The sequence below is a fragment of the Pogona vitticeps genome, chromosome 4 (genome assembly GCF_051106095.1).
Source record: "Pogona vitticeps strain Pit_001003342236 chromosome 4, PviZW2.1, whole genome shotgun sequence".
Taxonomy (NCBI): domain Eukaryota; kingdom Metazoa; phylum Chordata; class Lepidosauria; order Squamata; family Agamidae; genus Pogona; species Pogona vitticeps.
In genome coordinates this window covers 158,969,299-158,991,703 of record NC_135786.1, presented here as the reverse complement: position 1 = coordinate 158,991,703, position 22,405 = coordinate 158,969,299, and the positions used below count along the sequence as shown (strand labels likewise).

The 22,405-nt window shown below is 41.3% G+C and overlaps 1 protein-coding gene across 3 annotated transcripts in view; it reads right to left on the bottom strand.

Moving 5' to 3' along the window:
- Positions 1–22,405, bottom strand: part of FARS2 (phenylalanyl-tRNA synthetase 2, mitochondrial) — a 290,330-nt gene that overhangs the window by 205,460 nt on the left and 62,465 nt on the right. For 2 of the 3 annotated variants that reach the window (XM_072998580.2, XM_072998581.2), the window contains exons 3-4: positions 11,630–11,829; positions 10,462–11,094 (exon numbers count right to left, since the gene is read on the bottom strand). The exons of the other annotated variant lie outside the window; for it this stretch is intronic. In XM_072998580.2, coding sequence (XP_072854681.2) covers positions 10,462–11,091 — 630 coding nt within the window. In that variant the 5' untranslated portion in view covers positions 11,092–11,094; positions 11,630–11,829. The remainder of the gene's footprint in view (positions 1–10,461; positions 11,095–11,629; positions 11,830–22,405) is intronic. 3 annotated transcript variants of the gene reach the window in all.

Here is a 22,405-nt window from a genome sequence, read left to right as displayed (position 1 = left end):
ATACAGTCTACTAGCTTTCATGGATCTGGTCCCACTTCATCAGGCTTGCACTGGTGTCTTGCTATTAGAGCAAAGAACCGAGTCTCAAAAGTTCATGGCAGATGGCTTTTGCCAGGCATTTTTTTTTTAGTTAGGAAAGATGTAGGCTGCACTGGAGTTGTGGTTTTAATCCACAACCAGCAGCAGGAGAGCTGAGGAAGGCTCTAAGGGAATACTGAGTAAAATTGCTAGGTGTGTTTTTGACACACCTCTTAAACTTTTGAAAGTCATGTGACAAGTGGATACTTCAGCAGGTGACAGTTTTTGCATCTGTGACCACTGTGAACAAACTAATGCCATGCTTCATAACTAGCCATTACATCCAAAATCAGAGCAAAGTTTAGTATGGCTCCTGCAAAAGATTATTTCTTGGCTTGACAATCAGATTTCAACCCAGTTCAGGCAATGATTTCCAATTTTCCTTTAAAAGCAAACTACATGAAATGATCCATTGAGTAAAAATGTGGCGTGCTTCACTTTCCAGAAGACATATGCAGTGCTCCAGTGATGTCTCAGAAAAACATCATTTAAAACAGGAACTCCCAGTCCAAGTCATGTTGGCCTCTGTTCATTAATCCTCATACATCAGGATGGGACATTTTACTCCTCCAGAACCTCTTCCCCCATCACCCGTGAATCCACACAGAACTAGATCTATCAGGTACGTGCTAGCCAATAATGCCAGCTGAACAGTTGGAAACAATTTCCTCAAATTTCAGGCCCAACCATTTTCAGTTTTCTTTCACAAAACAAAAAATACCTATGATTAAAAACGTCCACAAAATGAATTGCTTTTTGCCACCAGGGTACTTTTTTGTTCCACCCAATGGACTGTATTGAAATAAAAAATGACCCATGCCATTTTTTTTATGAACCGTAATCTAGTGAAGCAGAAACAGCACACTCTGGTTGCCAGTAGGCTGACCCCACTGGTGGCAAATCAAAATGTCTTGGGTGGGAAGGGAAACAATGAAAGTGTCCTTAGGGCCATCATATACTAAAACTGTAGAAGAGACCCACCCCCAACCTTAACTCTCAATGCATTGGAATTTTCATGGAGTCATAAAATACAACTTAAAAGAACATACCCCACAATTTACAATATTCACATTTTCTTTTCTTTTTAAATTTTTTAGTGTGTGACATTAATGATGACTTATCACAGTCCCCAATCCTTATCCGAAAAGCTCACTCAGCATGAAGAAAAGCATTGTGCAAACATATTTCCAAATGCAAGACACCTTAATAAGTGAAGTAGCAAAAGGGCAAAAATCCTAGTTCAGAAAAATGAAGCGCACATCAGTATAATGGAACAATTAGCTCAATTTTTGGCTGGCCAATACCTTACTTGGATCACCAAGAAGCTATAAATAAGGTGACCTTTCAAATAATTCTGTTAAATAGCTTCAATGAGAATTTCGTCTCTTCCAGTCACTACATATTTCTACCAATTAATGTTGGCCTCTATAATTGACTTTTTATCTAGTGCGATACTAAAATTTATTATCCTGTTTTGCTAATGTAAAGACAGACTTGTTCCACATTGTCCTGCTCCAAGCCAACAAAGAGGTCTTGGGCCTTGTCCAGAGCAACTTGGAGAGCTGTGGGTGTGGGGTAACAAGCCAAGCTTTTATCTGCAGAGGTGACAGCTGGTAAATGTATCTTTCTCACTTCTGTCTTGTATGGAATCTAAAACTCCATTTTGTCTCTTGATAGTCTGGCTTCATGAGCCATATGTACATCACATCTAGCCCTATTTTTTAACTATTTCCTCTAACTCCAAGTTCTATACCATCCTTGCTGATAAAGAGTACTTCTGAAGTTACCTTATTTGTAACTTCTAAGCGATCCAGTAAAAGTACTGACCGATAGGGATGGGCCATGGATCACATGATTGCTTTTTTGTATTTGCAACCACTTCGATGTCTTAGTGCTCAATATATAGCTAGAGGCTGATTCAACCCAACAGTTTTACTCAGGCTTTGGTTTTACTCAGGCCATGCTCACCCTGCCATTAGGCAAAGTGAGATGACCACTATAAAGGGTTGGTTTGTTGTGTCATGAAAGAGTAGCAAATTATTGGTTATTTAGTTATTATTATTTAATTTATGGATGTATAGAATACATCTCGCCAGTCCTGCCACTACTCTGCTGGTTCCGTCAGTATGCTGATTTCAGCTCTGAAGAACCAAACTCAGGACTGGACATATTCAAGAAGTCCAAGGTCCATTTCTTTGACTCCACAATCCATTGGAGACCACACCACACTCAACATGAAAAATGCTTTTTTGGTTTTTGGAGAAAAACTGATTTTCTACCATAATAATACTACTTTAGACAAGAATCACTGCTCCGAAATTCACATGTTGAACCTCCCCAACTTTGGGTCAAGGGCATGGGAATATAAGAGGAGCCCACGGTTACAAAAATTGCCTTGGGAAACTATATATGGGCTGCATAATCCCCACCCTTGCCCTTAAAGTGAGAGAACCTCTTTCCACTTCATTTTGCTTAGATATTGAGAGGCCTTTCTCTGGGGCTCATTGCTGCTGATGGGACTCACCATGAGACTAGGGAATTTTCTATTGTGGTGCTCTGTCTTTGCTACTCATTCCCTAAGGAAACTTTACTGATGGCATTTTTATGTTTTCAACCCAACTGGCCATGTTTGTTTGCTTGTCACCTTTCTCACTATATGGAAAATTCTTATAGTTATGGTAAAAAACCAAACCAAAGCTTCTCTGGGCTCTGAAAGCTTTAAAGGAAAGTACCTATCCTTCATAGTGTTCCAGATCTCAAGGGGGGGGAATCAGCCTGATCTGATATATTAGTGGTAACTGTCAACCATGCTGAAGAGCATGGGAACAGCATGGGCTAAAAAAACAAAGCATGCTGCTTACAGCAGTCTCTGGGTAGTTTACAAGTTAATTATGCTGGCTACACATTTCCCCCACCCTCCAGTGAGCTGGGTACTCATTTTACTGACCTCAGAAGGATGGAAGGATGACTGAATCCTGGGTCATGAGCAGAGTCTGACTGCAGTACAGCCGTTGGACTACTGTGCCACCCTTGATATTATAATGCAGCACTTGGAAACCTTGATCTGATGGATCTGGTTTAGAGATGGGGGGTATTCGTATAAGAATATCCCCGCACAGGTGACATTAACAAGGGTTCAGCCTCATGCGGTCAGAGGGTCCACTCCGCCGCGGACGGTGCGATTCTACGAATGACTCCGCAGCACGCAATCTGCTCACCACTCTTCAACCTTGCGGCGAGGCTTGTCCTCCCGCCTCCTGCCAGGAGTGGAGAGCAGATCACGCGCTGCAGAACCATTCATAGAATCACACCGTCTGCGTCCATGGTGGATCGGTGAGTGGACCGTCCGGCCCCATGGGGCTGGACCCTCATTAACGCTGCCTGTATAGGGATACTCGTATTAGTAGACGAATACCCCCATCTCTACGTAATCAGGTTTTCTAAAAAATGACTGCTATATGAGGATAAAAACCCCTGATGTACATACAGGTGTCAAATCAAAGGCATGTGCCTGATATGTCTATTCCACCCTCTTACATCAGCCAAGATGTAAAGAAACCTGCATCCAAAGTACTGCATACTCAAGCACATGAATCTCAGCTTTATGATGTCTTTAAGTTGCTAGCTCCAACTGAAGATCCCAGGGACTGAGGAAAACACCCCAAGGCTTATTCTCAGATGGAAAGAGGCTGATCAGACCAACCATACATCCATATGGTTACTCTGAGGTTGCCACACAGGAGAACATGGAGGCAACTGCTTTCTGTCTATTTGTACAAGCAATTGATGGTCTTCAGAAATTCCACTAGTGGCTGCATAAATCTTTGCAATGTCCTTTGGGTGAAGTTTTCATCTGCTGCTTGGAGCTCTTTCATACTTTCCCAAATGGCCCATCTATGCATAAAAGATGTCCAGTGCCGAAAGCCTTGGAGACAAGAAAAGCCAGAAAATGTATTGTACAAATGCATTTCAGGAAAATCCTCAAACAATCCAAAGAAAACACAACTGGAAAAGAAAGGAGACGGAATACAAAATAAGTACATAGAGAGAATTTAAATAAGTAAGAATTTCAAATATGTTTTTCTCTCACAATCACATTTGTAGCAAGTCAAATATCTCTATATTCATCCCAAAGTTTAGAAAGAAGCAATATAAGGTTGTGCAAGGGAAAGTTAAACAAGGCTCTCCAAAAACGTATTTGCTTGGTTAACATCTTAATGAAACTGTTTCAGAATACATCAGACGTTAACATTTAGCAATAATGCCTCAGACTCTGTCTCGAGAAAAGTCGTCTACTACTGATTAAATCTAGTAATAAAACAAAATGACAGGCACTATGGAGATTTTTCTAGATACAAACTCTGAGGAGTATACAGCCCTATGGAGCTTATGTCTTAGAGGCACAATGCTTCAAGCCAAAACCAAAATGTATATAGCAGTCTGTCAAAGCGAAGTAAAAATAGCTTAATTGTCCTGTCAGAAAAACTAAGCACAAAGCTGAAGAACATAACAGTTTTATATTGTCATAAGTCAGTAGCAGCTCATCACAGCAGCCAGTCCAACTGTACATCTCACACATCCCACGCTCTACAGTGTTGAGAAACTTCTCTTACAGCTAGCAGTACAGTATTATTATAATTAACACACCGGTTGTTAGCAATAGATGGAGAACAAGACAGAGACAAAGAAAGAAAGAGGTACAGCTGATCACCTAGTCCAAAGCAACAACTAGCAGTTGTTAGTTTGTGGAACTCCTTGCCACAGGATGTGGTGGCGGCATTTGGCCTAGATGCCTTTAAAAGGGGATTGGACGGATTCCTGGAGGAAAAGTCTATCGCAGGTTACAAGCCATGATGGGGATGTATAATCTCCAGGCTTAAAAGGAAGGTACCTCCAAATGCCAGATGCAGGGGAGGGGGATCAGGAGACAGGTATCTAGTTGCCTCGTATGCTCCCAGAGACATCTGGTGGGGCCCCTGTGAGATACAGGAAGCTGGACTAGATGGGCCTTTGGCCTGATCCAGCAGGGCTCTTCTTATGTTCCTTAATTAATACACTGTGATGCCAAAATGGTAATACTCCTTTAGTGGCTTGGAAACCTTTAAAACACACAGATTTTGATATTACGTATTTGTAAACCCAAAGAGCTACTCTAGGCCACCAAACAGGTCAGGAAATGCCCCACAGGAATTCTGTACTCTTCGCCTCCCATCAGGGCTGGGCTGTGAACAGTCCTTTGGAGCAAACCAGGAGCTAAGATCGTGGCTCCCAAACTCTGGTAACTGAAATGTTCTTGGACTGCAATTCCCAGAAACCTTCACCACCAGGTGTTCTGGCCAGGGTTTCTGGGAGTTGCAGTCCAAGAACACCTGGGTTACCCAAGGTTGGGAACCACTGTTCTGATCAGGATCAGAGGGCAAAACAGAAGGCAGGGCCAGGGAACAAGACCACCACAAGAGAGAACTCAGGCGAACCTTTTGGCTGAAGCAAAGTTCCATTGAGAAAGGAAGCCTCTTATCCTCCTCCACACACAGAAAGCCAACGGCCAGTCTCCAGAAAAATATTTTACTGGCAGCTACAACACTACCACGTTCGCCATAGGGCAGTGGCCACTGATACCTCAATGTTAAATTACATTATCAATAACAGCAGTAGACAATGGGGTATAGAATAACTTCGTAACAAGGGGAGCCATAACATTATTTCAAGAAAGAAAGGAAAGAAGAAAATCTGTAATTAGCCAAAGAAACTGCTAATTACTCCCCAGCCCCAGCTGATCATATGGTAACCGTTAGACAGTTCTTTGGATCCTACCATATGTCTGGAATGATTGGCAAAAGCATTCCATATGCTTTGAAACCTTCTAATCATTAACTTATTGTGAAGAAAAATGAATTTTAATCACTACAGTCCTCACCGTGTTAGTGGAAAATTACATGAAGAAGACTGAGGATTGATCTGGCCCCCTGACCCCAGCCTTCTTACAGAGATTTGTACATTTTTGCACATAATGATCCACATCTCCCACCTCCTGCATGCAGGGCGTCAGGAGTATATCCTTCCCTATGGGTTCCATCACCTTAACATATTGGTTACTGGGTGTGACACACTTTTATTTCAGTAATAATCAGTCAGAATACCCCTCTATCCCTCTCCTGTTATTGGCTCTGCTTATGGTCACCAGCCCCATGTTACTCATGGTCTGAAACTGGAGCTGAGTTAGAATCATTAGCCACAGTGGCCAGGCTTTTCTCGGTGAGGCTGGTATGTTCATATGGCAGCTGGCCCTCCTGCTGGAACTGACCCTTGTGCTCCCGGGCCAGCTGCATGAGCCACTGGTATTGGCAGCACCACCTCCAGCACCACTTCTGCATCAGGGCTGGGCACCCCGGCTGAAGGATGTCCCCTCTGCTGTCCAGCCAGTCCTGAGGTGTTGGGGCAGGATGCTTGATTCACCAAGTCCTGACCCCAGGTGAGCACAGAAGATGGGCCGCTGATCCTCCACAGTCTCGAACCAGTCCTCCTCCTCTATTCCGTCCTCCTCCTAGAAGGCTGCCCCTGAGCGCTACTCCCTGCTAGTTCGGCCTGTGCTTCTGGAGCCATTGCTCCTCCATCTCTCCTTATCCGCCCATGCGCGGCAACTTGACATCATTGCCTTCGGGCTGCCTTACAATGAAGGTCTCTCGATAGTCCACCCGAAGGCTGGCAGATGAGGCGGACACCCCTCCTGGGAGAGCAGAGGCGTCCTTTTTACACACCCATATAACATAATTTCATCCACTCAAAACAAACAGAGAAGGGGAAAGTTGAACTCAGTAAAACACCATTCACTCAACTGACATTTCGTTTCTTTATTCACACATTCCCACTTCTCCTTCTGGAGCCCTATACAGATTGATGTAAAATGACAGGATGCTGATGTAAAATGTTAAGAAACTGCCTGCCTCAAATATAAAACTGATGATTAAGCATGGCATTTTAAAACAGAGCCTTTAAAAAAATCAACCACTAGTAGAGAAATAAGGAATAATTCCACCGCAAGAATGTTAAGAATGCTGTTTATCATAAGAACACATCTATCAATTAATGACAAGTTCAATGTTTTTGACAGGGACCTTACACTTTAGATAAACTCTTATAAGAACAACACTCAACTTTGAGAATAAAAACTATAAATGAATGTTTCTTTCAACACAAAGTCAATATTTTAGCCATTTAAACATTTTATCATCATTTTTCCTTGGGAAAGTTTTTATATACAACCTCAAATTTTACATTTCATTGACACTCATTTGAAAGTCAGAAAGAGATGAATTGATTTTCTACAGGATAGAGTTCTCATAAAAGAGGAAGAAAGTTACACTTTACTCCATGGTCTTATTTACATTATAGGTAAAAGCAAAATAGAAAAAAATGTGGTGGCACCTTAATGATAAACTACTACATTTTTAATGTATGCTTTCATGGCAAGTCATCTTCATCAGACATAAGAGCTTTTTATTTCTATTTTGCTTTTACCTATAATGCTTGCACAGACTAGCACAGCTGCCCCTTCTACAGCTGTTCCTATTTACAGTATTTTACTTTGTGCATTTCCTTTGTTGATGAAGGTTAGGCCTGCTGTTGCTTTTTAAAATGACAATCATTTATATGGAGTGCTAGACAAAACTTTTGTATTATTAATGATTAATAAAAGTAATGACATAAAAATTTAGGATGACGGCCAGAGTGGTCTCCTGTCTGGTTCAACAGCACAGTCGTCTCTAGGGTCTCTAGACATTTCCAATCTGTGAGAGCATGATTAAAGACACCCGTTATTAAAATACATTGTCTTCTGGGTGCCTCTCTTATTCCATTCTGTGCTTCAAGTTCCCTTTTAGCAATGGATAAAGCCTTGGCAGCTTGTGCCTGCTGTGGCTGGTGGGGGAGAGGTAGGTGGAGCCAGAGTTACTAGCCATGCAATACACAAAAGTGGGTATTCACACATCAGCACAGGTACACAGAGGGAGGGAGGGGAAAAGCTAGCACACACAGAAGGCAGGCAGGCAATCACTTAGCCATTCCCTCACACCATTCGCTCAACTCCATAACTGAGCTGAGAAGCCAAAATAAATAAATAAATAAATCTATTCCAGCCCCCATCAAATTGGAAATGTTCCTGCCTGCTGCTGTTTCCCTTTGTGCCTGGTCTTAAAGCTAGCCAGGAGGCATATCCATTCTCTTTCCTTCGGTCCTAATCTTTCTTCTCTCCCTTCCCCTCCGCCAGGCAGAGTTCATTAAAGCAGGTAGTTCAACAGGAGAGTGGTACAGGAGAACCCTGACTCTCCATTTCTCCTAAGGAAGGAGGCAGGAGCAGTGAGCTTATATATAGCATTCAAGTTCCTTAATTTAATTTTTCATTTAGCTAAGCAAACATCATTAAAAATATTTTATGAAAATACTGCAAAAAATGTTGCACAAGATATCATGAAAGCATCATTTTGCCTGAGATATATAAAAGAAAATCTTACCTAGATTTGTGAAAAAGCGCTTTTTCACTAAAGCCCAATTATACTATGATTCAGTATAGTATATTTCTTAACATGAATATACCTTGCCAGCATACAGTTTCAAGTTTCTAGTCTTACGTCCTCTAATTTCTTCTTTTGCTCCTGGTTTTCCAGCTGAATTTGTTTCCTTTTTTACATGCTTTTCTTATCAAAAAGTGGATATAACAATCTAAGGTTATCTCTTAACAGCATCTAAGCAGTGAGGGTATTTTTATCTACATCAAAGTTATGTGACAATATTTATGAACTTTTTAGTACTTGCTATAAAAGGTCAAAAACATTTAATTTTTATCAGTCTGGCTTTTTAGGTGGTCTATTTTCCATCTGCATTTTTTTTCCTGATGGCTGGAAATTATCATATATTTATTAAACATATTCAAACTCTTGCCAATGCTAATTGATCCTCCCATATTAACCCATTATTATTTATGTGAACAATAAGCTTATTAGTTTTGGATGAAAGGCAATTGTACATGAAAGACACCTTTTCAAAACTTCTGTTTAATTATTTGTATTGATGGCCTCTGTTGAACTCTAAAAGACATATTTCTAAGCATCTTTTTAGTTATTTCTTACCAATATGTGAAACAGATAACTTCCATTCAGGTATTTGCTTAAACCAAGTTTCTATTTTGACTATCTAATTAAGCAAGATATTGCTAAGAACAATAATTCTGCCAATATCTGCATGTTTTATCTGGTGTAACAGCAGCTAGCCAGGCGGAGGCGCTTGTTTGAGCTTCTTTTGAGCTACCTACCCTCATTTGTTCACACCTGATACTCTTCAGATGCAGCCAAGTACTAACCTGGCTAAACCCTGCTAAGACAAGATTGCAAGACAGTCGGACCCCCGTCTCTGTGGGGGATAAGCCCCACCCTCCTACAGATGCTGAAAAACACTGTCAAAATCGGGTTCAATGCATTCCAATGGGGGAGAAAAAAATTCACCAAAAACTAACGAAGAGTTGGAAACTGTTTTAAATGCTTGGATTTGTTACAGCAAATGTAAAACGTGTGCAAACTTAATTTGGCTTTGTTCTGACTCTTCGTTAATGTTTGGCGAATCCCCCCCATTGAAATGCACTGAACCTGATTTTGACAGCTGTCAAAATCGGGTTCAACGCATTCCAATGGGGGAGAAAAAAATTCACCAAACATTAACGAAGAGTCAGAACAAAGCCAAATTAAGTTTGCACATGTTTTACAAGGTGCTCTAACGAACCCAAGCATTTAAAACAGTGTCCAACTCTTCGTTAATTTATGGTGAATTTTTTTCTCCCCCATTGGAATGCACTGAACCCGATTTTGACAGCTGTCAAAATCGGGTTCAATGCATTTCAATGGGGGGGAAAATTTGCCAAAAATTAACGAAGAGTCAGAACAAAGCCAAATTAAGTTTGCACATGTTTTAGAAGGTTCACTAACGATTCCTAGCATTTAAAACAGTTTTTGAACATTTTAAGACACTTTTAAAATTGCAAAAAACGGACTTCGTTAAGCGAAACAGGGGACCCAAAACGCATTCACTATGCGAAGCATGGTCCCGAAATCGCTAACCGAAAATCGCCCATAGGAAACATCGTTAAACGATGCAGAAAATTCTTTTAAAAAACCATCGCTAAGTGAATACATCGTTAAACGAGGCAATCGCTAAGCGAGGCACCACTGTATGTGGTGTATGTTTCACCAGTTTACCTTTTTTTGTGACATGGGTGTCTTGTGACCAGAACTGAACACCAACGCAGCCATTTGATGACTGCCTTACAATTCTTACTCAAAATGTGAAATATGCCCACTGCCTCCAAAAGGACCTCTGCTCTTAAGCATCTCTTACCTCATGGTTGGAGAAGAGTCTGACCCCTTCCAGCTGGTGGAAGACTGGATAATGGGTGCTATCGATCTGATCACGACGGTAAACATCTCCCACCACCAGAAAAGCATCAAGTCCAGAGTGCATCAAGTCCCACTGGTGGGCAGACGTGTGAGCTCTTAGCATGTGAGTATGATTCAGGTAGTAGTTGTCCCCTTTCTTCCGGCTGGGATGGTCTTGTGGAATAAGCAGCCTATCGAAGTTCTGCTCCACAGTGACCACTGGAGACAAATCATCATACACTGAAAACCGTGGGGTTCCAAAGCGTCCTATATACTGCTTGTAAAAGTGATCTTTCACACGCTCTTTGATCAGCCACAAAGGGTGATTCCTTTGGTTGTGCAAATTTTTGCCCACTTTGGAAAGAATCTTCGTTGTCACATTGCTGTAGCTATCTGGAACATAAGATTTGCCAAGCAGTTCCACTGTGTTTGCAGCAGAGGTACGGGCAGTAACATCTGAAGCTATACTTCTGCACCAGGCGTGGCTAAAACTAGAAGTTCTTTTTACTTGAATTCCCCACAGTGAAATCACTTTCCCGCAATGGACCATTTGTATTAAATTTCTGGGTACAGCCATCACCTTGTCCTTCATGTGCTGAGAAGGAAATAAAATAAAAATAATGATTGCCTTCTGCTGTGCAGAAATTGCTGAGAAGGGAAAAAAACCTATAAAATATAAATTGTTTTATACACACACACACACACACACACACACACACACACACAAACACAAAAGTATGTATGCTATACTATACAGTAGGACTCCCATATCCACAGGGGATTGGTTCCAAGTCCCCCCACAGATGCTGAAAAACATGGATTATAAAGAATGCTGTTTTAATAATAAACACTACAATAGCATGGCCTCTGGCATCCTCTAGTGGCCAGTTCTGGTAACTTCATATTTAGAAATATATATTTTAGGATTTTTCTTTTGACAGTGTCAGTATTTTCAGATTGTGGATAAGTGAACCAGTGGATACAGATCCCGTGGATAAGGGAGTCCTACCGTATATGCCAGAGGGAATGAGCAATTCAAGTTCAAATATGGCAGTGTTCTAATACAAAATGCATAATTCTCATGTCTTCATTTGTTGCTTCTCAGTTAAAGGAAACTCATTTTTGAATACCTGCTTGAAGAGACAGTGGTGCTCTGAAACATCAAGAGCTTGTGTTTCTTGAACAGTGCCGATAAACAACACCAGATGTCTTCCAAATGGATTCAACAGCGGTCTTAAAAAATACTGATCGTACTCATACGTTGGCAGAAGATCAGGAGAAAACTTCAGTAGATTCGTCTGTCTGTCATTAAGAGATCGCCATTTAATTGCTAGGGCAAGACAGGAAAGCAAAGTTAATGTTGAGTATCAAACATTATGACCAAAGATCACTAAGTTTTGTGAAGCAGTTAGAAATAACATTTGCTGACTAGAGGTTGAAGATGCAATGAAAAAATGATTAAAGCCATTGCTACCTTTTTTGAAGCTGATTTAATCCAGGTGACTCCTTAATGAAAAACATTAAGCTCACATGTGACACTACATTCATGAGCCAGTTTCATTTTCTTCTGGTGGTTATGAGGTGGCAACAGCAGATACAGGGACAGTTTTGAAATTCTCCTGCCTTTGTGGGAAGAGGCAAGTGCCAAGAACCAATTCCTCAGCAACAACTTTTTGCATTACTAGAGCAGAGATGAAAAAACCTCTGGCCCATGGGCCAGATTCACCTCATGGAGATCCCCATCTGAACAGCAAGCCTCTTCTGTTGCCTCCAACCAGTGATCAACAGTGACAGATAAGAGACTAAATAAAACCCAGGAATCTATTGCATGGAACTAAGCTATAATTTGCAGCCCCAATCCAAGGAGATGGGAATATAGCACGGTTTTACAGCCTAGGAATTATTTTGCCACAGCTTACTTCTGAAGAGACTAGCTTTGTTTTATATAACTGGTAGGCAAATGTGTGAATTAATCATCACTATATGTGGCTCCACATTTGCTGTGCCGTGCCGTGTACTTTTGGTCTTGCCCACCACATATATGCAGCCCCCCACACCTTTCTCAAAATAAAATTCATCCCCAGCAGACGAAAATGGGTTCCCCACTTCATGTGGGAGCAGCAGAGGACTACACGACTCCATATATTTCTCTCTAAACAGAGGAATCCTCTAAGAATAGGAAAGAAGAATCCTGATAGTCTCCTAAGCCCTACTGGTTCTGCACTGGCCACGGCAGAAAGGGGAAGGAGAAATTTGGAGGAAGACATCTGCAAGGGAATCTCACTACTCCTAGAGGAAGTGGTCCATTGTATCCTACAGCTGCCACAGTACCCTTCTAGGGACCACCCTAAGAAGGGTTCCATATACATTAGATCTCAAATACTGCAAATCCAGACATGTCTGTAAGACTAACTTTATTGGTAGGCATCTTATAGCTCCAGCTGAGGTGCACTCCAATGAAGGGGTGGCATCACCACCTGCTCAAGTTCCCATCCAATGGTACTCGTCTTGAGGTTTTTCCCCTCAACAGATAAAAATGGTGACCCAAAGTCCCCACATCACATATGCACCGTGATTCAGAAATCATTGCGAAATGGTGACCAGATGGACTGCTAAATATACAGATTCTCTAAACTGTCATTTTAAACCGAAATTCCCTGCTGTCCAAAATATTAGGAACTGGGGCTGTCTTCTTTTTTTCCATCTGAGACATTTTTTCCATGTGAGCAGAGTTCTACCAGTGTAACATATGTTAAAAACAAAATAATAAGTATATGCCAAAAGTTCTAAAATTGGACCCTTACCAAGCTGTTTATCAACTTAAGTAAGCACTCTCTTTTAGCATGGAAATGTGTGTGGGCACAAGGCTGTAAATATTACAGTCAGCTGTATATTGTATGTCTAAAGCCTCTTTGGTTAAAATGGGGTAGTAGTCAAAAATGGGTGGCACTCAATTTAAGTAGAAAGAAGTGTGGTCCTTGCACAAATTCCAAAACCACTGGTGGGTAAAATATCTCAATTGGACCACTAGAAAAGGGATGGTCTCTATTGCCTTGTATCAAAGCCACTAGTTCCTGTTCAGCTAGAAGCAGAGACACCCAGAGGCATTGCAATCCCTCTGTCAGAAGAGCTGGAGATTAAATTTAGTTAATGCACTAGGCTAGTGGTTCCCAACCTTGGATCCAAAGATGTGTTACAACTCTCGGAAATCCTGGCCAGCACAGCTAGTGCTGAAGGCTTCTGGTAGTTTTAATCCCAAGAACATCTGGGAACCCAATACTGCGAACCACTGTATTAGTTCCCAATGTCAACTGGAGCCAAGTTAGAGTATTATCAAGAATGGAGAATCTACCAAGTGGATGAAAAGATTTTGTCTGCAAAAAGAGGAACGGCAAGCCATCCTACATAGCCTGAAATGAAACCACAAACCTCAAGCTGAAGCACTACTCTTGGCCATCTCCATTCTGGGATAAGAATTTAACTCGCATCCCGCTACTGCAACATCTGATAAGGATGATTTTTGCACTATTCTGTTTCTTCCGCCCCATAACCCTCTTCAGCTCTGTGACACCTGGCCTACTTTTAGTTTCTTTCGTGATCAATAAAGGTTTTGCCCATATTTCAAATATAACTAGCACTGCCTAGTTTTCAGTGACTGCTGACATTCTGAAAGCTACAAAAAAAGAGTCATTCTTAAGGAAGCATGAGTTTATATTCTCTACCTCAATGAGGTATACCTGGAAACAGGGGACTAGATAAAAAATAGTCCAAAAGCAGTTTCATTCAATGACATCTCCTTCCATGTTTCCTCACTAACACAAAAGGAGTTGCTCTTGATGACCCTCTGGGGTTCCTTCCAGCTCTATAATTCTATGGAAGGATGCATGAAATGAAATACACAGGTAATTGGTACCCCTGGAAGTAGAGGCACCTATACAAAATAATAGCCCTGCTGGATTATACCAAAGCTGACCTAGTCCAGCATTCTGCTCATATGGGCGATCAAGCAGATGCCTACAAAAAGTAGAGAAGCAGGTCCTGAAAGCAACAACTAGCACCTTCTTGCTCAGGTTCTTCAGCAACTGGTCCTGAGAGGCAAATTGCTTCTATGGGACATAACGTAAGTAACATAAAACCAAGATGCCTAGTAGCCATTGATTATTTCATCTCTCATTACCCTACCTAATTTACTGCAAAAGCCATCCACAGTGATGGCCATCACATTCTGAAGCTGCCAACTCCCCAGCTGAATAATGTGCTATGTGTTAAAGTACTGCCTTTTACATGTCCTGAATTTCCTATTTATTCCACTTCATTGGGTTACAATGGATCATAGCATTATGGGAGATGAAGAATGCCTCCTAATCATTGTCCTCCAGCTGGCTGGATAGCTCAGTGAGTTAGGTATCTGGCTATAGAGTCAAGAGATTGGGAGTTTGACTCCCCACTGTGCCTCCTGGGAGAAAAGCGAGCCTGTGCAGCCTTGGGCAAGCTGTATAGTCTCAGAGCCCCCCCAGAAGAAGAGAATGGTAGACAATGTCTGAGTATTCTCTACCTGGAAAATCCTGAAAAAAGTCACCATAGGCCAGAATTGACTTGATGGGATGTGATTAATATTAATCATTGACATCATATCATCCATAATATTATACAACAGAATCATATTCCCCCTTACTTGTCTTTTTTTCTAAAGCTCAAATCCCCAAGAATTATAACTGTACTACATAGTGAGTTGCTCTAACCCCTTGATCATGTTGACTGTTAAAATCATTTAAAGGAGTGAAAAACACAATTTATTCTCTGACTTTACAGATTACAGATGACTATCTGCAAGTTGAACTATGAGAGGTAAACAAAACCATTAAACCCAAATAGTTTTGCGGCAACATCTGCTGATTAGAAATGAAGAGTTTGCCAACATGCTAAAACAGACTAACATTGTTACTTCTTTGGAAATCAGAAAGCTCACAAATGTATTTCTTATGTAGGTCTTCATCAGAAGAACCATGGGAAGCCCCCAAAACTAACAATGGTAATACAGGAGCATGCGGCTTCTGTAGTTGGAGAATCTTAACCCTTGGGTGTCAAACTTCATGTTATTTCAGTGACAGGTCAACAGAAGGAGTAGTCATAATTTGCCTTTAAAACAAATGTTTTGTTTTCACAGTGTGTTCCCATAAACCTCTGAAAATGTTAATCAATTTGTGAATCAGGTGCACATTCCTCAGAACCTTATTTTACAGACTGCTCCTATCCACTTAAATTTTAGCAGTACGGTGTCAAAAACAAAACAAAACCCCGAAACAAACCTGGATGCCAAAATTCCATGGCAGGACGCCGGGGGCTACAAGAACAACTGAGGGAGTCTGGTGCTCACATCTGCTGCAGCATGTTCTGTGTGATGCTACCTTTGACGATTGCCCAGAAGATGCACCATCTTAAAATTTCTAACAAGAACTGAACATTGGGAATACTTCACGTTGGTAGTTTTAGTCCACTTGCACAGACATTTCCGAGTATTGTGGATTCCCTTTGAAGCCTTACAGGGTTTGGAATCAAGACTTGGATTCTAACCTGAAGGAGTTTATTATTTTTCACATTCTGTTTGTAGAATTACGCATTTAAGAAAATTGCCTCATTATTTTATTTATTTTTCAAATGTATCTAATAGCTTTAATTAAAGAATCACTGTTAGTGAAAGGAGACATCACACCTTGCAATACTTTAGAAGCAGTTTTCTAAAAGTGTGTGTGAAATGAAAGATGGGCTTTTTCCCTAGATGTCCACTCAAGACAGGTTAGGATAAGAAAGTATCCCTTCACCATGGAGGGAATGGCATATCTGCACCAATGGCTTTGTACCTGCAGAGAATCTCATCCCCATAAATTTACCACACAACTGTGTGTCCCCAATGGGATCATTCTGAGGGTGAACTGGATTCTGTTTTGGATCAACTGATCCAAAGCTCTCTCATTTTGTGATGAGGCTCAAAGTTGGAATAGCCACGTCCCTCTTCCTATTGGTTTCAGCATGTGGGCATACGCAGAAAAAGTCCAAAACAGCGTGTTCCACTGAAAAGCCAGGTAAAATAGCTTGCCAAGGCCAACACTAGCTGGCCTGACAGAGGGAGTGGAGGGTAGTCTATCCCTTTACTCTCGCTCCCACACCCCATTTTCAGGACTGGGCTCTGAGGCACAAAAGCACACTGCTAGTATTTCATAACATTAAAGAGGAGTTTCAGTTATAACCAGTCCCTCATGGCGAAATGCAAATTTTATCTGCTTTGTAAATCTGTAAAAAAAAAAATAACTGTTATCCTCTTCAGTTCATTAAAACTTAATGTTTGAAGATAAGCAAAAAATGCACACCATAGTCTAAACTGTGCTTGTTCAATTCAGGTATTTTACAATACCTGTGCTTTTCATGTGGCGTTGGAAAAGCTGATATGTTTCTTAATGAAAATAGTCATTTGTATTACATGCCCATTTGGGCTGCAATTCTGCTGAGCTTCTTCTGTTTCATTTGCGAAAAGCTTGCAAATTTTTCAAGATATGCCAAAATGATGTATTTACTTAATATCCCTGGGCAGAAAGCAGGATAATATGGCTGTGAAGAATTGCAGTGGGAAGCAGAGACTTGTCTATGTGCTCAGTACAAACATATATATATATATAAATAGTACAGTCACTGGTGTGCAAAGAATATACTGTATAATTTCCGGCTTTTTACAATTTCTTACATCTTGCCAGAACAGGATAGGTCACTGTTTCTCAATTATTATTTTTTAACACTCTCTAATCAATATGAAGAGCTCACGCTGTCTTTCAACTCTGCTGGGAGGCAAAATCTATTTTTGATTGTAGAAGACTGTTGGAGAATTTGGCAGGTGCTGCCGTTTGCACATTTCACCTAGATTGCCCTGGGCCCATAGGTTTTGGTAGAATTACCTTCTGGTGTTGGAGGAGAAGCAGATTTGGTGGGGGAAACTTTTAAGAGGGGTGCACAAGGCACTATCCAGACAGAACCTTACATCTCCATCATCATCATCATCATCATCATCATCATCATCATCATCATCATCATCATCATCATCATCATCATCATCATCATCATCATCATCATGTACCATCAAGTCAGTTCTGACATATAGCAACATTTTTTCAGGGTTTTCCAGGTAGAGAGTACTCAGAAGTATTTATCATTCCTTTATTCTGGGGGTATGCCAGGACTGTGCAGCTTGCCCAAGGCCACACAGGATGGTTCTACTCATAACAGGCATAGCAGGGGATCGAACTCCCAACCTCTAGCTCAGCAGCCAGTTAGCTAAACCACTGAGGATACAAAAACCTTAAGGGAAAGAAAATAAGTGGCCCACTGTGCATTGATGCTACAAACTGTATAATAAGAAAGCAAGAGATAAAAAATGTCCCCACCTATTATCCAAATTGAATTTATATTTAAATATTACCTCCCTCCCCATTATATATATTTTACCTCTAATTCTGATATATACCCCTCTGGAATTAGCACACACCCATCTGGTTGAGAATTACTGGCACAAGCTAACCTGCTCTGTTTTCTTGTTGGAGCATATGAATAATAAATGGATTACTGAAGATGGGATACTAACCAAAACAAAACAAATCTGGATCAGTTTTTCCTGAACAAAATAATGAGTAACGGTTTCCTTCTATATCAAAGTAAAGCTTCTTTTTTTAAAAAAATGGTTTGAAATTGGAATACAACAATAGGAAACTTAAAACCAATGCAGTGGGGCTCTGTCCTTCTCATCTTCTGTTCTTTCTTTCTATGGAACATCAGGAGCAATGAAACACAGAGGAAGCTTTGTGAGTAACAGAAACATAATTGTTTCTTGGGCAACTTCCACAAGTCAATGTGGTCTAGATGCTGGAAAGCTGTGCTATGCTGTGCAAGATTTCACTGACAAGAGTTATTTTACTGGGAATGAATGTTGCTGAAATTAAGGGGAGGCATAGGTTAACTAAGTGAAAATGATAAGTGCCATTTTCTTGCCCTTGATTTGTTACCTGTAAAATGAAGACAACAACCTACCTCAGTGCGTTATTATTCAGAGTGAATAAAATCTGTAGATCATCTCGCCAAGTTAAGAGACACTATGCTATTATGTAAAACAGTAACAGAAATTCTTAACGTTACTTTTCTGGATTCAAGCTCTCAGAATACCTTGGCTAGTGCTGAAGGATTTTGGGAATTCTAATCCAAAACTCAGAGCAATGTTATATCATCATCATTATTTCCCAGAATGCTTCTAAAAGAGCAGCTAAAATCTGAATTTAGATAGAACTGAAAATCTCTTTTTATTTAACACTCTAATATAATTACCTGCTGTCAAGTCAATTCTGACTTATGGGGACCCTTTACAGGGTTTTCCAGGTAGAGAATACTCAAAATTGGTTTACAATTTCCTTTTTCTGGGGGTGCTCTGGGACTGCATATTGCCCAAAGCCACACAAGCTGGCTCTTCATATTTAAAGATTGGTGGCTGATTCCAGCTTTAGCTACACAAACTATTTAGAAGAAGCAGATTATCTGTTCTCTCTATAACTTGTAGCACATATTTGAAAAGAACTAACAGGTATCTGGTTCAAAACTCCTCTCAGTAACAAATCTACCAGGTAAACTGTAGGCAACATTCTCTAACTGCAATACTTGGACTGCACACAGTTTGAAAGAACTATATGATGTAATGTGCACATAAGGCAAAATGCTCTACATCAGTGGTCCCCATCCTTTTTAACCCAGCGGACCGCAAGGCACCCCCCTGAGCTCATGTGTGGAGCAGTTGCGCTCGTGTGCATGCACGAAGGAGCGAGAGGGCACTTGTGCAGACACAGTGTGCTCGTGCACATGCACGAAGGGTGACACGGTGCTCCGGGGCACTTGTGTGCATGTGCAAAGGGGTGGGGGAGCGCTCACGTGGGCTCACGCGCGCGTGCAGGCACAAAAAGGTGTGTGCGGGGGTGGGGTGGGGAGATCTGTCTCCGCGGCCCGGTTCAGCTCAGGCCATGCACCGGCACTGGGCTGCAGACCGGGGGTTGAGGACCTCTGCTCTAGAGTGTAAAACCTGGATAAACCAAGAGGGATGGTTCTTCAAAGAAACAGACAAATAGATTTAGCTAGTACATTATTCCTCAAAAGTTATGTCTTTTTATTATATATTGGAATAAAATGTGTAAAAACACTACTATTTGCATGTACCTAATTCTGATGCTTTGAATAAATAATCAGAGTGCTTCTCTGAAGCAAAACAGAAAGTAGCCAATGAAAACTGCACATAAAAGAGTCATGCAAATACTACAAGTTGAATGCAAGGGTTCCTGTCCCTTTGGGGAAATCTCTTGGATCCAGAAAACACAAATCAACAGGGAGGGCATTTTTTCTGCTTCCTGCTTCCATGTCATAGTCTTCCACAAGGTCCTCTAATCCTCCAGTCATTGCTATGTGCTGTCAAGTTGCTTTTAACTAACAGGATTTTTGAGGCACATGGCGTGTCCAAGAAGTGGTTTACTTTTGCTGCCCCACAATTACTTTCTGTAGCCAAGCAGAATTGGAACCAAAGGCTCCTGAGTAGAGATAGGGGTATTCGTATGGTGCAGATAACGAGGGTCTGCCTCCCTGGGGCCAGACTGACCAGACTCACGATTTGACTGCTGCTGCAAGCTCCACGGTGCCTTCCTATCTCTCCGTTGCTTGTGATGGATTTGCCATTCCTCTCTACCAGGTCTCAGAGTGGCTAATCCATTGAGAGCAATGGAGCGACAGGAAAGCACCATAGAGCTCATGGCAGTGGTGGAATCATGAGTGGTCATTCTGGCCCCAGGGGAGAGGACCCTCATTATCTCCACCTGTAGGGGGATATTCGTACACAAATAGCCCCATCTCTACTCCTGAGTCCTAGTCCAACATTCTTATTAACATTGGTTCTCCTCCTGCAGTCAAGTGCGGCTTAAATTACTCACAAACGAAACCTAAATTGAATAAATGCTCTGTCAATTCTGAGGAAATTTCCTATAAACAGGATATCCCATCTGTTAGGCAGACTGAGACACCTGTCCTGTGTGCGGTGAGTCCTGCACGCACATTTGTCAGCACTCTGGAAAGCCCAACCGCCTGTTCTCCAGCTGTAGCAAATACCCTACCACCACTACCGAGCAGCTGATCTGGTTCTCCCAGGTGGAAAGCTGTGCCAAGAAACAGCTGCTCCCCATTTTTGCAAATGCACCTGGGCCCGATATATCCAGATCTGGGAAGGAACATCCCCAGCTGGGCTTTCGGGTTGGCCAGTTCTGTGCAGAGTAGGAGTCTCCACTGTGCTGCCAACACTACTTTTCCAGAAAGCTGTCCCTCTCTCCCCTTTATTTTCATAGCGAAACACAGAGTGGGTGATTATGGGGTGGAGAGGGAAGTCCATGGGAGAAGCTTGTCCCAGGCAGGAGAGAGCTTGTGGAGAATTGCAGACTCATGATCTACGAGTTATTAAAAGTGTCCTTTTATTTTGTCATATGTATTTTCGCTGAAGTCCAAACACTCAGATGTTCTTGTTGTAAAGCAATAACTTTCACATGTTTGGGGAGGGCAGTTTTTATTTTTTTAAAAATGTGTTGCTTTCAAGTGAAATTAGATCAAGAAAGAGAGGAACAAACATCTTAAAGAAAACATTGCCACCAAGAAACTTCAGCTGCAAACCATTACAACACATTTAAAGCAAAGTACTGTCTTGAAATAGGATTTTTCTCTGTTGCCACTAACATTCAGCAGCACAGTTTACTGCTGTAATCAGTCATCTTGGTTTTCAGGGGGCTTCCAGGGCTGCATAATTCTCATATCTATTTTAAAGGGAAATGGTTGAATAGACAAAAACAGTAGTTATACCAAATAAATGCAATGTGTTCCTTATGTAATTCTATACATATCTACTGAAAGTTAAGCCCCACTCAGTCTAACAAGATTCAGTCGTAGACCCAGTATCCTATGTTTCATAATTTCCTGTGCACATTATTTTGTTTTTATGTGCCGTCAAGAAACCCCCGTGAATGGACAATCTCCAAAATGTCCTGTTGTCAACAGCCCTGCTCAGCTCTTGCAAACTCAAGCCTGTGGCTTCCTTTAGTTAGTCAATTAATCTTGTATTTGGTCTTCCTCTTTTCCTGCTGCCTTCCACCTTTCCCAGCATGATTGTCTTTTCCAGACAATCCTGCCTTCTCATGAAGTGCCTAAAGTAGGACAATGTCAATTTCAACATTTTTGCCTCCAGAGATGGTTCAGATTTGATTTGACCTAAGACCCACTTGCTCATCTTTCTGGCAGACCAGGGTAATCACAGAGCTCTCCTCCAGCACCACATTTCAAACAAATCAATTTTGATTTAGTAAGAATAATAAAACAAATAGCCAGTCAAACAGATGAGGAACATGGGAGGCAGGAAGAAACTACAGTGGTGCCTCGCAAGACGATTGCCTCACGGGACGATTAATCCACAAAACAATTGTTTTTTGTGATCGCTGTTGCGCTTCGCAAAATGGTTTCTATGCGCAATTTTTGCAAGACGATGTTTGGGTCAGTTCATCGCAAGACTTTTTTTTTAAGCTGATGCTTCGCAAGATGATGTTTTTCCCCATTGGAATGCATTAAATAGATTTCAATGCATTCCAATGGAGGACCGCGTTTCACAAGACAATGTTTTCTATGGATGATTTTCGCAAGATGACCATGTTTTTCCCCATTGGAACGCATTGAATAGATTTCAATGCGTTCCAATGGGGAACCGCGTTTTGCAAGGCGATGTTTTCGCAAGACAGCAATTTTTGCGGAACGAATTAATATCGTCTTGCGAGGCACCACTGTACTGTTACTAGATGAATGAG